This window comes from Poecilia formosa, unplaced genomic scaffold (genome assembly GCF_000485575.1).
Source record: "Poecilia formosa unplaced genomic scaffold, Poecilia_formosa-5.1.2 Scaffold51, whole genome shotgun sequence".
NCBI classification, from domain to species: domain Eukaryota; kingdom Metazoa; phylum Chordata; class Actinopteri; order Cyprinodontiformes; family Poeciliidae; genus Poecilia; species Poecilia formosa.
This window is the reverse complement of record NW_006799990.1, coordinates 129342-144922: the sequence shown is the minus strand read 5'-3', so window position 1 is coordinate 144922 and position 15581 is coordinate 129342. Positions and strand designations below refer to the sequence as shown.

Here is a 15581-nt window from a genome sequence, read left to right as displayed (position 1 = left end):
AATAGCGAAAGCTCTGTTAGTTTGGATGGAGAACGCCTGAGGCCATCAATTGCCACGTCTTTCTAAGGATTCCCCGAATGGATTCAGGTCTGAACTTAGACTACCATGTGATATACCGAATCTGCTTTAACAACACCATGTGTGTGGTGCCATTTAGGACTCATTGAATAATCTTTTGGGGGGTTTTTTAAAAAAGGAAAAACCAATATTTAGTTTTATAACTCACTAATATTTTTGTCTTTCTTTTGGTTTGTTGTTTTGTTTGCATTTCCTTCTAATTCGTGTAAACCACCTGGAACTTCAGTCTTGTTGTTGAAAATGTGCTACATAAATAAAATTACCTTATCTTACCTGAAAGGTCAATTCAAGAATGGTATAAATTTGGCCTGCCAGAGCAAGCAGTCGATGCAGATGGAGATTTTTTTTTTTCTTATTCTGAGATTTTAATTGACTAATTTAAATCTTCTATAAATAGATTTTTTATTCTGGTTGCTGTGAATAGACTTTGCTCCATCCATTTCCCCTTTTTCTCACAATCATGCACTATTTTTTTGAAAATGTCAAAAAAACACTTTGTAGCTTGCGATCATAATGCCACCAAATGCGATTTTAAAAAAAAGTAAGAATGCTTTTACTGTACTGCACATGATGTTTGGTTGCATCTGCTTCCTTTTTGTTTTATGAAAGAATTACATCATGCTGCTGAATTCAGCACACACCACGCTTAATCCTGTTTGTCAACAAACCGCACACACCTGACCACATTCGCGACCTTAATCCTTACCTTATCACCACAATCATCATCGGGCGCGAGTTATTTTTACACCACCTGCGTTTTCCACTTCGGCGCAGCAGAACCAATCAGTGACACGGCTGTGCAATCAAACCCACATCATCATCTCCCCCTCTGTTCTCTCCGCTCTTTAGTGTCTTTAAATGTGCTCGCTGGAAGCGAGCATCTGACGGGAGCCGGATGAAAAACAGCCGTTAAAGTGCGTGGAACTGGATGGACGTGGCATCGCGGCCCTGAGCGCGCCAACAAGCAGGACGAAGTCAGGAACATCAAAGACTGAGAATCCTAAAATAAATCAGACTTAAACAAAAGACAATCCACTCAGGACAAGAGGCCAGTTCAAGAACGGCTTCCTGCGTGTAGAGAGAGGGTTTGCTGCTAAGTCACTGCCGGTGGGTTTTACGGCTGCTTCATCTTCCACACATGAACCTCTTTAAAAACAGCAACTGCTGCCGAGTCCTAAAGTGTACCGAGGCAGAAATAAAGCCGCTGCAAATTACAGCGCCGATAAAAACAAATCTAACGGCTAAAGAAGAAAACGATACGACGATGTCGGCTCGCCGACACGAAGGCGAGTGTTTGTCTCGGAAGACAAAAAAAAAACAAACAAAAAAAAACACTAAAAATTCATTTTTTCTCTTTCAAGACTTACGCATAAATTGAGTTGTTAAAGACACGGGAGAGGGCATAGTTGATGTGGTTGACCACATGATCCAGCTGCTCCTGCGTCTGAAGGCGTAGCGAGAAGGTGGTCTTGTCTGTATCGATGACCACCTGCATATAAACACGAGATCAGTTTTTCTTTCTGTAACAAGTTACACTTACTGTATGGTTCACACACAGGTGAGCTTCTGACCTGGAAGTCTGGATAGGTGTTCATTGCTCTGATTTCCAAAAAGTTGAAAGTGACTTCCACCTGAAAAAAGAAAACGGGAACAAACTATCACTTTGGTTTTCAGTGATGTCCATTATGTATGCACATTTTTTAAGAAAAACAATCTGTTAAGGATTTCTACAACATTAATTAGACCCTGGAGTTTAAAAAATATGCAAATGGGGTTAAAACAAGAAGTCACTGCCTGCTGAACCCAGAAGACAATGAATGCAAATTGACCCATAACAATTTCGACTAAGTCTCGTCTTACACCTTAAATATCTATGATTAAATTTACATCTCATTATTTCTTGTATAACTTTTTACATCAACTTAAAGAATGCATTTCTGTTAAAAAATAGAAAAGCCAATTTACAACAAATGTCATCGTGAGGCTCTTTAAAAGTCAAACAAGTGCAAATCAAATACAGTTCTGTTATGTATAAAGTCACTTCACATGAGCCAGATTCATTCAAATTAAAGCCAAGAATACAATTAGATTCAGATCAAATGAAAAAGGGGAAGTTGGTTTTATGGTAAGAGACATGACCTTCCAAGATCATTTCTTCTTAAACTTCTTTCATTGTTTTTGGGCTGCAGTCAGCATCTCAAGGGTCTTTTTGAAGGGTTGCCATTTAACATTTTTGCCCCAGAGCCTTCAGTAGTAACTGTCATGATGGGTCTAACCTTAGAAACAAAGACTTATTGCTGCTCCTGACCAGCAGATTCCACAGGAAAATGTCAACCACGATGAGTCCACAAGGAAGACTGCCTCAACCTACGTAATAAGTAAGACGGGTCCTGAAAAGAGTCCAATTCATCAACCCATATGCTTTTCTAGTCATCAATTAACCCACTGATGAAAGGAGATATAAGCCCCTGATGTCAAGACGTGGAAGATTCTTGTAATACATGAAAGGTTCTACCCAAACTCCGGCATCCTGAGATTGTATGTCAAGCAGATGAAGGAATTTGAGGACTAATGAGTGACAAAGTCAATATTTAGGGCATAACGGCAAAGAACCAGGAGTACATCAGGAAGATGGCACCCAAAGATGAGCTGTAAAGTGAATGTGTCAGGCCTGAGAACAAGAACAGGACTAGACGACACCATCAAGCGACAGGCCTCTACATGGCGCCAACAGGGTGAGGGAGGTAACCAATGTTGAAAACTCCCACCAATAGCCAAAGAGGCCCGAACTGATGGACAACACAAAGGCACCAACTATTCCAGCAGGTTTTCAGCACAAGAATGGTAAATATCTGGGTTTGTCACATTATACATGACTCAAGATTCAGGCAGAGCAAAGATGACCCAGGAACAGTCCAGCACATAACAACTGGGTTTAAGATGGCAGTCAGGCAAAGACTTCATGGGTCCCCAATGAAGAGTAGAGGAGAGCAGTGAGCAGAAACAAATTAAGGTCTCAAAAAGGAAAAAGAGAAGCTGTGGAGAGTCGAGGTTTCATTGGTGCCAGTGATTATTGGTGCACTTGGGGCTATGATGACCCTGAAATTGAAGAGGTTTCTGCAGTAGATTGCACGGACAACCTTTAGGATCAGCTGAGATACTGCACAGAATAGGAAGCTTTACTAATGTCTAATTTGAGTTTTAGACTCCATACTGAGGGGACAAATTAAAACTATCTGGATTAACTATTTACATCAAAAGCAAAGACAAGGACCAGGAAGAGGAACAAAGATTCTCTTTATGTCTGTTTCTGGCTTACACGCAGATCATCCTGTTTTATTGGGAAATAAAAGTTTGATTTGCCTCAAGAATACAAAAGTTTCTTTTGGGGTTTTTTGTTTTTTTGCTTTCAATATTTAAGATACCTTTCTGTTGTCTTATACCAGTGGCCACATATCACTTTTACGGTCAGTATCATTACATACTATCATCGGAGTTGTAAATATTACGTCTCCCTTCTCTGCTGAGGATTTTGTTTTGCCTCTGCATTAGCGTGAGCTCACGTCTGGCAAGCAAAAGGCATTAAATTCCACTGAGAGCGAGGAACATTTACCTTGGTGGGCACTTTGACAGCGAAGAGATACAGCCTCCATGTTGCCAGGACCTGAGGGGGAGAACACATTTATTTATATATTTATTTATTTTCTGTCATTGAGCCGCAAACGCAAGATGCAAATCAGAGCAAACAAAAAAAAAAGCACGGCACAAAAAGAGCGCGAATCGTCTCCGCAGTTAATCCAAATGTCTTCGCAAGTCGAACGGAGCACTCTAAACATTAGCCTGCTAATGGCGGCGGGGTTAGGCAGAATGTGAAAGAAATATAATGATGAGCCTGCGAGTCATGTGACAGACTAATTTATTTCAGTAAGTTGTGTTGATGGAACTAAGTAGCAATTATTCAACAGATGCCTCATTGTGCTAGAGAGAGAGAGAGAGAGATGGAGAGGAAATCATTGGTAAATCAGGAGGGAGATGTAAGACAAAGACGAAAAAAACAAAAAATGAGAGGTGCTTTTCGTTGGCAAAAGAAAAAGGGGGGCATTACCATTTTAAAGTGTCTGGGGTAAAACACGAGAAGCAAAACGAGAATATATTAATATTCTGCCCATCCTATTAATCTCATTTATAATTCAGAAATCCACAATTAGCATACCCCATGTATGCAGTGCATCTCTTCTCCACTCTAACCCTCTCTGTCTATTAGTCACAATTCCTCTGTATCTTTTCCAGTCTAGCGCTTAGTTCTTGTTCTGTCTCAGTTCTAATTCTCTTTCTTGTTTCATGTCAGTCCATTGGATTTTTTTTTGTTTTGTTTTCATCTTCTTGGCCTGTCCCTAATTCCTCCCATCTCCATGTGCCACACTGTACGTCCTCTCTGTCGGGTTTGTGCCCAGAACCCCCGACACCTCACTCCATCCCCTTGTGCCCTCAGCCCTTTTCACCCTCCGCTCCCTTCGCAATTCAGTTTTTTCTATTCCTTTTCTGCTCTGTCGCTTTCAATTCCTCAAGGCCTTTCTGTGCTGAATGGCTAATGGCGCCCTGCAGAGAGGCGGAGAGAGGAAGAAAGAAAATGAAACGTACAGAGACAGAAAGAAAGAAGAGGGGAAGGGCAGATAGAAACCCAGAGACACTCGATTTTTTTATTTTTTTTCCCTGTTAATGGACTCTTCGGATTCCTCTTAACAATACCACATCGTCTCCCGGCAGAGACAGCGTTACACATCAACACCCGGTGTCTTAAATATACAGACACACATAACGGACTCCGACAGAGTTCTGAGGCGAAACAAAGGGAGATGGAATAATACCTCCCATCAAAACGGGAACAAAAACCAGAAAACGAATGCATCTTCTCTCAAGATCTGAAGTCAAACAAGAAGCTTGAGGATAAGTCTACAAGCGGCCGTAAATCCAGAGACGAGCGGGGCCCTTCCAGACGGAGCCGAGCCGAGACATAAACAACTAATTATAAAGTGACTAATAAAAGCTTTCAAAAGGCCCCACAACCTGACAAAGTCATCAATAATGTAAGCTCGCTCGCCAAAGGGCCAGCTGGAACCTCGGAAGTGAGCTTGTTCTGAAGACTGTCCCTCCATCATTGCCTAAACAGACAATGACGGGTCATTGTCTGTTTAGGCCCCATCAGGGACGAACACAGCAAAAGTATCTTCACTTTAATGTGCTGCGTTAAGTTGAGAAATCTTAATGGCGTTAGCTTAGCGTAACGGAGACAGTGAGCAGCAATGGCAATTAACCTCCTACGCATGCCATAATTCAGCTAACCTTCCAGGAACCTCCAACAAAGCAGCGCACGTCAATCAGACAATGAAGTCTTTATGCCCCTGTCGCGATAAGTATGGTGCAGCCAGTACAACGATACACTATCATTAGTCCTGTAGTAGCAACATTTATTTGACATAAAGCAACATTTGATTAAAAGAAAGCAGTAAATGTAATTGTTCTGAAATGTACTGAACGAAGAACGACTTGGGTCACAGACTTGGCGTTAAAAGCCCCAGGTTGCATCAATATGCGCCCCTGTACACTACGCAGGGCGCCTTAGGCTACAGAATGTCAATCTGACACTTGTCAAACAGCGAGGGGGGGGGGCGTTTGCGTGTTAAATAAATAAATGATAAAAACTTATATGAAGAAAACCTATAATAAAAGGTGAATTGAAGGTTGCCTGAGGTGACGCTGCGTCTGAGGCACAGACGGTAAAGCAGTGGCTCTGCTGCATGACTGTTGTGGAAGGAGTTAAAAAAAATAAAAAATAAAAAACAGATACTCTGAAATTCACCTTGCACTCTCAATAATTTAACATTTGGGCTTAATAGTTCAATGACACGACAGCATTTTTCATAAATTACATCAGAAGTATTTTGGGCTTTTTATTAGGACACTCTTACAATGATAATGACGGCAAGCTACAGGATTGTAGCCACAGCTACCATGGGGCAGGTTGCTACGCTGCGCCATCTGCCCTCCTGACTGACACCAGCAGGCAAGGTGGGTGAAGCGTCTTGTCCAAGGACTCAATAATAGAGACGGATACAGCAGGGGCTCAAACCGGCGACCCACCGATTGCAGGACGATCCCCCATCTCCGTCACCGCCATCGAGTGTCAAATTCTGACTTACAATGGATTAAATAGAACGTTGGCATTATGTGTTCTTAAACCTGGCATGTCCCACAAAAGTGTCGCAAATCTTTCAATAATAAAAAAAAAAAAGCATCTGGGTGCTGAGGTGGCGCTGGGGTTGACCACAACCCACATAAGGAGGCCTTAGTCCTCGACACGGCTGTCGCAGGTTCGGACGGTGGATGAGTGTGTGTTTATTGTGGCACTGAGCTGTGGTAGCTTCTACACTAAAGACTGCCGCTGTGTACTGGTAGCTCTTGTGAGTGTTCACTGATTGGATTTTTTAATTTCCAACAGCCTGAATAAGCTGAAAATCAACTAATTTCTCATGTTGCATCTTTGAGTCCTTTTGTGGGGTGGAATTATAATTTCCCTCTTTATCTTATACTTGCAAATATAAAGTGAATTACGCAATAAAATCTGTGGTAGATAGATACACCCTAAGGTATACTTTTTATACCTTAGGGTGTATAAGAGGATTGTTGTAATTTTGCATGAAGATTATGTCCTTGGATTGGGAGCACCCACTTGATAAGATAAATGAGTTGTCTCAAAACCACAAATTAAGCCACAAGAAAGAATATCCAGCAATTTATTATTAATTAGCCCTGCCAGCCAGGGCTCAAGACAAACCCCGGCAGTCGAAATCAAACTATTTGGCCTACTTGTTGCATTCTTTCTGCCAACACTCGTCCTAAAAAGCTCAATCCAAAACGCCTAAAAAGCTGCTCAAATATCGCTCTGGAATGATTGGAGATGAGATGGTCAGCTTCTTTGATGTGGTCAGCCAAGCAGCCAGCAAGTGACAGTTTAAAAAAAAAAAAAAAAAACGGATGAAGGAAGTGGCAGGAGAAAGGACTGGAATGTAAAGATGACAAGATGAGAGGTACAGAGGTGCCCTTGCTGTGATGTGTGAGTGTCAGAAGCTCCAGTTCAAAGAACCAACCAGCCAGCCGGCGAGCCGGACCCGGCAGCGACGCCGCGAGAGCGGGACGAGGCTTGTGTGTCACTCAGGAGTGCCTCTGCGCCGCACGCACAAGAGAGCGACTTAGTCTATCTTTCCGCGCGCGCGCGCACACGCACGCACGCACGCACGCACGCACACACACACACACACACACACACACACACACACACACACATGAGGGAGGTTCAGAGGGCGGGGGCTTATATTAATCTTAAGCTGTCAGGCTCTTGCACTTCAAACGAGATGTGGTGGAAATCAAAGCATTTCACTGGATCGCGTGTGATTGCACACGGACGGGCGCCGCGCCGCGCCGTGACGTAGCCTCTGAGGAAACAAGCAGGGGGGTCTGTGCCAGATTTGGTCACCAATGGTAGTTTTGGCCCGTCCACAAGGGCATCTCAAAATGAGCGCACAGAAAAGCCCCAACACGCTCACATCGAAGCGGACACATGCTAACATGTCGCACATTCATGAATATACAGCGACTGGAAAAAACTAGTCGTTCCCCATGGACTGCTTCATATTTTATCACGTTCCAACCACAGTCTTTGATGCATTTTAGGAGTATTTTATGTGATGAAACATTAAAAAGTAGTAAAAAGAATTTTAAATTTAAGGATATAACTAAATATGCAACGTGAACACCAGTTACAAGAAAATATATACTGTAGGCCTGAATCAGGTGGGAGGGTGAATAATTTGGTCTTAACTGTTGTTCTTGTGCTGAAACAATAAGCCATTGTAAAGAAAAAAAAGAAAAGAAAGAAAAAAGAAAAACTGCACAACCTAGTAGCTAAGTAACTCAAGAAATTAATTCAGCTTAAAAAAAAAAAGAGCAAAACCATGTCGTCCTTCAATCTGTTAATGATCGGGAAAATGGAGATGTCCCTGATTCTGATGTATGACAAACGGATAAAACCAAATGAGGAAAAAAAAAAAGAAACGTAGAACTTGAAAACATAACAATGCGCTGGGGTTTTTTTAGAAGAAAGAACTATAATCCACAGATTTCATTCAGAGGTTTAAAAAAAAAAAAAGTCTAACTCCTGGCAAACTGACAAAGCCAAGATTAAAAGAGGACAGGAAGGGAAAAAGAAGACTGACAACGTGTAAACGTGGTGCAAGATAAACGCAGAGAATGACTGGGGTTAAATGGCTGCAGACAGACGAGACGGAGAGAAGGACAAGTGTCTGGAGTGAAAAGAGAGACGGGAAATGAATAAGATGCAGAGGGGGCAGAAACAGTCGCAGTTTGCCTTTAAGTCCTGACAGTGCATGCTCACACTCATTCACACTTTCTCTCTCTTTCCCTCTCCCTCCACCACGAGGGAAGAGAGAAGGTCAGCAGTCACACTTCACACTCACTCCGCCACAGGCTAGCCAACATGTGTTGTTAAGATAATCAAAGGAAATTTCAGTCCTAATTACAGTGCCGAGCGCTCAGCAAGCACCATCAGATGGTAAATCTAGAGGCTTGCCGAGAAAAACGACTTTTTGGAGGCAATCTCCCAGGGACAGAGACATAAAAATGAAATACATGGAGATGTTCGCTATCACACGAGCGTATTATGTTTCAGAGAGGAGACTGCCGGAACGCGGGACTCGGCCCCAAAGCACGGGCCGTGTCTGCTTCAGAGCTTTGTGCTGCGCCTTCCTCCAGAGCCCCAGAACACAGCTGGAGGTCTCTGGGAAACTGAGTCACCTCGCAGGCTCACTTTCACCATCCTGAATTATGTAATTCTCAGAGAGCGCTTTAGGCTTTATTTACTATCAGAGCGGACTTGTGGTGTGTCAGACACGGTTTTTCTCAACGACGGCTTAAAATGCAGAGGACTGAAAGCAATCACAAACAAAGACTGAAAAGCTGATGATTCAAGGGTTCTTTGTTTGTTTGTTTTTAGTAAACATCTGACAGAGTATCGTTTCTGAAAACAAAAAGAGAATAGCAGAACCCAGGGAACGAGAGCATTAACTAGAACAGCAGCCAAAAGGCTCCTGGTAACACAGGAGGAGCCAAAGAGATCCACAGTTCGAGTTAGGCGGTGGCATTTATCGTATTCTTTATCGTTTACCGGGATACATTCCTTATCGTGATATTTTGATTCATCGTTGTCACAACGTACTCAAATTAATGACATTTAAAACCCCTAAAATGCTCCATATTGTCAGCATTGTTATTTTTACGATTGTTAACCGTTTGCTCCATAAAGGTTGTGGAGAATCATCCGTTCTCCATGCTGAGTTCTTGATGTATGAGGTTGAAAAAGAGTCAGTGAGTTGAATTCATGAATTCCATGTATTACTACCAAAATACAGCCGGTCCATTCTGACCTGCTACCTTTAAGAGCTAACATGCAAAATGGCATCGTAAAAGAGTTTCCCATTCCCTTTGTCTCTCTGAGCTACGCCCCAAAAAGGGTGTCAACAAGTGTGTCATCCCTTACCCCAGCTCTCACTTTTTTGGATTTAGCTTAGCTTTAGCTTAGCAACTAGCTAAAAGGTGTACCATGAAATATCAACAAATTTTAAAATTATAATTAAACGCAGTTTCTGTGTGCATTTCAGCAATAAAAATCACTTCTTAACTTCTTTATCTGATTGCGTATTACAAATGGTAATGTTTCTGAGACTGTGATTGCTGTCACACGTTCACAGTCGTACGATTACCTAAAAAAAAAAGAAGTAATAGTTTTTGTTATCACTTATCGTCATCACTACAGTACCACAAACTATCTTGATAAATCTTTAAGTCCATACCGTTCACACCTCGTTCAGGAAGGAGGATCTCAGGACAAATATCGGTGCACTCATCAAATTCGGAGCATGCAAGTGTTGCTAGGCGATCTTAACGTTTTGGTTTAGCAACATACTGCCAAGAGCATGAAGCTTTTTCTTCAGCAGGCAGAGAAACTGGACAAACGTTTTCTTGCCCATCATGTAAAGCATTATGTGTGGCAGAAAATTAACTTTGCCTTTTGCTCTGAACAAATCACCCCCACTGGATTAGGGAACATCATAGTGTGGGATTTTTTTTTTTTTTTAATCATCATTAAGAACCAAAAATCTGATCAGTGTTGATTAGAAAATGGATAAAGTTAAATACAGGGAAAGAAAACCTCCAAAAGATTACAACAGAGGTACGCCTTCAAGCAGAACAACAATGCTGCACAACCACAACAGTGGAAAAGTTTAGATCGAGGTAAGTAATAGAAGATTTGAAAACTGCTGTTAAAAGATGAGCTTCATCCCTGATCTCAGATTTTTATGACTATACTGTACAATTTAGAAAGCAAAGCATTTTCCCTACACAATAAAACGCTACTTTATTTTACACACAAAATCCCAATGAAACAGAGTTTTGCGGCAAAACAGGACAACTGTTCAAGGAGTTCAGGGCACTGCAAGTGTGAAAGGCACTGGCCGTCTTCCAGCTGGAAGACAAAGTTGCAGACAACATTAAACTTCACACACAAGGCAACTTATTCATATTGGCAGCCGGGCGCTTCCTGCTGACGATGCAGCACCAGGTGTCACTGGGGTGAAGCAATGAAGTTTGCAGGAGGAGAACGCTTGCTCAGAAGCAGGTTTTCAATTACGCAATTTCCCAGAGTACAAGCAGTGAGCTTTAACTTTCCAAGTTTCACTCTTGAACTTAGCTTTTTGCAAATTACACCCAGTCCAGCTTACTGCACGACGAGCTCAGGTTGGTGGGACGCATTCAATGAGTAAATGAGACACGGCTACTGAACTCTGGGGGGAATCATGTGGAAAAACGAGACATTTTCTGGACTTGGTATTATATTTCTGATGCGCCCATAAATACGTCAAGAGGTAGAGCGGCAAGGGGCGCATCCGCTATGTGGCATCTGCATGTGGCAAAACAAAACATTGATCCATGCATGATCCGTGAACACGCATTTTCCCATCCACCAAGAAACAAAAAGATACGGAGCAATACCTCAGGAGAACCTCTTGTTCTCCCGCTCGTGTTTTCCTTTTAAATGAGATGTTCAACAAAACTCAGGAGTTTTTTTCTTTTTTTTTTCTTGTGAGCATGAAAACCTCAAATATGCATGAGATGGCAGTATAAAAAAAAAGAAAAAAAAAAAAAAAAAAGATGAGGATTCAGATGAGGTTTGGCGCTTTTTTCCCCCTTGCAACAATCTGGAATCCCTCAGGCGGCTGCATGCTACAATTGCTCACTGTTTTCTTTACTGGAGCTAAAAACACCAAACGCTGAGGCAGCAATTAGGAGCCGTTTTTGCCTATCGGTCAGGTCAGGTGTGTTGAACAGCTTTGGTGAGCTGTAGTGGAAACGACGCTTCCATGTGCCATTTAACATGTCTGGATAATGCGCTGCACCTTGTTGGAGGAATTGAAATTAAATAAAACTAACAGCGTAAAGCAAATCAAAGCCTCCCAGAAGACGTGCGCGCTCTCCAGAGATCGTCTGAGGAACTTATCGTTCACGCACCGCTTAGCAGATTTCCGAGCTTCGTGTTCCGTGTACGGCCCAACTCTGCAAAAAAACTGAAAATATATGTCGTCATTGATAACTGGAGTCAATGCAGGTCTGTATTAAAATCGCATCACCTTTTTGTTCTTTTTTTTTTTGTTTCCGACCCTTTTTCTAAAAATGTTGTGGTTGCCGTTTTCAGGTTGGAGTAATTCAGTTGTAGCTTTTACATCACTTTAAATGCTGTAATTTCTCTCACGGCATTTAAAGTTATTGCATCTAATGTGCCATAAATGTACACTAATGGATACATGATATCAGAAAATTATGCAACGGCGAACTTTTTAATCCAATACTTAGACAACATAGTTTGGGGTGAACATTTTGCTGACTCCTTTGTCTCTCGTCAGTCATTTTAATGCTCGCTAAATGAAAAACTCTCTCTCGGTTGACCTTTAGTATCACAGACACCATCATCCGCTGTGGGTCTCTGCTGCAGGGACTCCAACCTGGTGGGACATATTAACATCGAAAGTGTACGTTCCTATTTTGATGTGGTGATTTTATATTTGTGTACATGATATGTTGCTTTTATGTTGTTCCTTGTTATTATGTCAAAGTGTCATAAGTTGTGTTTCCATTAAAACTGTGTGTAAAACTTTCCTGATATTCTGCTGATGTTGAAAAAGTACAATTTTGCAATTGGGGTGTTTCCATTAAACAGGAAATGCAATTAAAACCACAATGAATAAGTTTGTTCATCTGATAAGCCATTATCAGATGAATTGCAAGTAATTGCATTTAAGATCAAGTTCAGGTTGTTTTGGGTAGCTTTTTTCTTTGATGAATATAATTGTTTGAAAAATTACTTGACATTTAAGTACATTTCTCTGATGATAAAATTTATCAAAATTTTGGAAATATTTAACTGTAGGTTGGGAAAAAGCAGCAGGTTGTTGACAAATCATTGCTTCCTGGAGGTGTGGACTGTGCTAAAGTTTTAAATGTGCTAAAGTTTTAAATTTGACCCAATCGCTAGTGTTTGGTCGTGTTGTATGTAACCAGCTCACCGCTAAGCTTACCGGAAATTGTGTCCGTTGTAAACAACCGTTCCTCACTGCCAAGAGAAAAAGTGTGGCCAACACGAATGAACGGTTTTCTTCACTTCAAGAACATAATTTTAAAACTTCGCAGAAAATCAAAATCTATCTCCCCCAACTCTGATTGGCCAGGTAAAAATTCAACCAGAGAAATTGAGCTTAATGAGAGAAATTCCAGACAGAGCACTGAAGGGAATGAGAATTGGGAAGAATTGGGTAGGAAGGCAATGGCCAGGGAAATTAAAATGCAACAAAGGAGCAAAGACAGAAGAAATCTGTAAGAACCAAATTACTTTTTCAAAGCATTGTATTTTTCTAATCGTAACTAACAATCTGTAACATGTGTTACTTTTACAGCAGCAGGAATAGTTTTTGCTTTTGTGTTCTTCAATTTTTCCTGAATTTCTGCAAATCATAGTAAGTTTACTCATGATAAGATGAGAATGTTGACCTGGCTCAGTTATTCTTCTCAATTGTTAAAGAGACAAGTGCAAAGGTCCTGTGACCTTGTGATATTTACTTCAAATGACTCAGCCAACCTTGTATTTTTATTGCCACTGAGCAATAGATTTTCAATTTCTTTCAAAGAGCTTGATTTTTTCCAAAGGTTTCCTTTTTTTACCCAACACCAACACTAAAATACATTCTATTTACATTGTCATAGTCATTCCTTGCCGCAATCTCATTCAGGCTTTCATGGTTTCATTTTAGAGGCAATGTTCGGGCATGATTTCACACGGCTCCACGTTTTGAAAGGCGGCGTTGCTCGTCAACATCTGTTTCTGAGATCCACATGAGGTGATTCAGTTAACAGATCCACTTCCACAGGGGACGACAAACGGCAATCCAAGCTACCAAGGAGCTGCATATTTATCTGTGGCTGGATGTGAGCTTCCTACCGATGCAGGGCTTATAATAATAATAATAATAATAATAATAATATTGCATTTGATTTGACAGCACCTTTCAGAAAACCCAAGGACACCTTTCAACATTAAAAACACAAATTAAAATGGTAAAAAATGTCTGTAAAAACACAAAACCATGAGATAACTAAAAAAATTAAAGAGAGAAAGCTTAGTTTACATTAGACATATAGAAGAGGGAATTCAGGAAAAGTAATGTTCCTGGTTGTTTTTGACCTCATGTTTTGGGGTCATTTCGGCAGGATGGCCCCCTGGGAAGCTTCACCGCCGTTCTGCTAAAAAATAATGGCTCTCACTGTGATTCGTTTGATTTCCAAACCCTCAGAAACGGCGTCTGCATCTGTTTCCAGACTTCAAGAAGTCAGTGATGTTGCTTCTCATCAGTTCTTCGGTTTATTTTTATATCTGGGCTTGATGTGTCACTTCTACCTACATTTTCACCTACTTCAGTCATTTTTCACATAGTGCCAGATTGTGGCATTTATTCCAGTCAATTGTTTTATAATATATATTTTTTTATTATTGTTAAAAGTTAAGGTGTGACAAAAAAAAAGGCAAATTAAGACAGCAATGGTTCACCAGAGCAGAAATCTTCCAGAACTAAATCCTGGAAAAGCTTAAGGATGAGCAAAAGAATACTACATGGAACTCTGATTCTTGTGAAACTATATTGGAAAAGAGTGAGTGCTTTCCCATTGACAAAGGAGGTAATACAGAGTACCGACAGAAGGGATAATAACAATCGTGCTACAAGTGATTTTGTTAGAAACAATATTTTATCCATCCTGCTTTCCCTGCTGTAACCTAACAGATATTTTTAGACTGTGGGAGGACACTGGAGTGCAGAAAGACCTCTGGCTGGGATTTGAACCGAAGACCTTCTTCCAGCAAGGCAAGAGTGCTACAACTCTACCTAACACTATCCAACCCAACAATTCCTGAGCATGAGGTTTTTTCCAAGTTAAAGGTGGCATTCTAAAATGTTTTGGTGCGAGACGTTTCGTGCACATAACAGGAATTTAATCTCAAATTTCCGCCACATCTTTGCCGGGCTGCTAACAAACGAAGGCAGCGCTGCGTCATAGTCTACGAGACGAACCTTCACCCATCAGGATGAAAGTTCACTTTCACTGCAAACATCTCATTTCAACCGGTTTCAGCTTGTAGAGTCCAGAAAACGGGGAGCCACTTACACTTATGAATGATTTATGTGCAACAGGGGGACTTTAAAAGGCAATTCAAAGCCATAAATCATCATTACATATTACACCCACCACGAGTTTCATAAATTACAACCCTGCTGTAAACATTGCACACACCCACACCCTCCTCCCCCCCCTCAACCACACAACTATACAGTCACTGAACATCCAAGCACAACTAAACCTTCAGACGGAGAAGCAGCTCTTAGCCGACCTCGGCTCTTTGCGCCGAGCAGCTTCTCTGCGTTAACCGTAGAACCCTGGGCAGGGATGAGCACCCGAGTGTGTCCAGGACTGTCAAGCAGTGACTCGCTCAGCAAGTAATTGGCCTATTATTGGTGAGAGCACAGAAACCGCAGAGTCAACAGAGGATGAAACGGAGCAACCGATCAGGATAAATAAGTGGCGGAAGAGCCAAATCGGCAAGTGGGGCATCACAACACATCAGAGATTTCCTCCGCACTCTCTCCCTCTCTCTTTCTTTCTCTCTGCTCACTCCATCCTTCATTCACACTCCTCCAGTAGGAATCCCTCCCCTTTTCCTCCATCATATTCACTCCCCCCACCTCACCCTCTCTGCCTTTGAAGATGCTTTGTTTTCTTGACTTGCCTCTAATCTTCAAATAGGGTGATCTAATAACGGCCGCAGG

General features: G+C 41.5%; 1 protein-coding gene across 1 annotated transcript in view; it reads right to left on the bottom strand.

Moving 5' to 3' along the window:
* The window catches only part of LOC103138444 (leucine-rich repeat-containing protein 16B-like), a 116812-nt gene that overhangs the window by 90275 nt on the left and 10956 nt on the right, over window positions 1-15581 (bottom strand). The window contains exons 3-5 of the mRNA XM_016671783.1: window positions 3692-3742; window positions 1650-1709; window positions 1446-1567 (exon numbers count right to left, since the gene is read on the bottom strand). Of these exons, the coding sequence (XP_016527269.1) occupies window positions 1446-1567; window positions 1650-1709; window positions 3692-3742 (233 nt within the window). The remainder of the gene's footprint in view (window positions 1-1445; window positions 1568-1649; window positions 1710-3691; window positions 3743-15581) is intronic.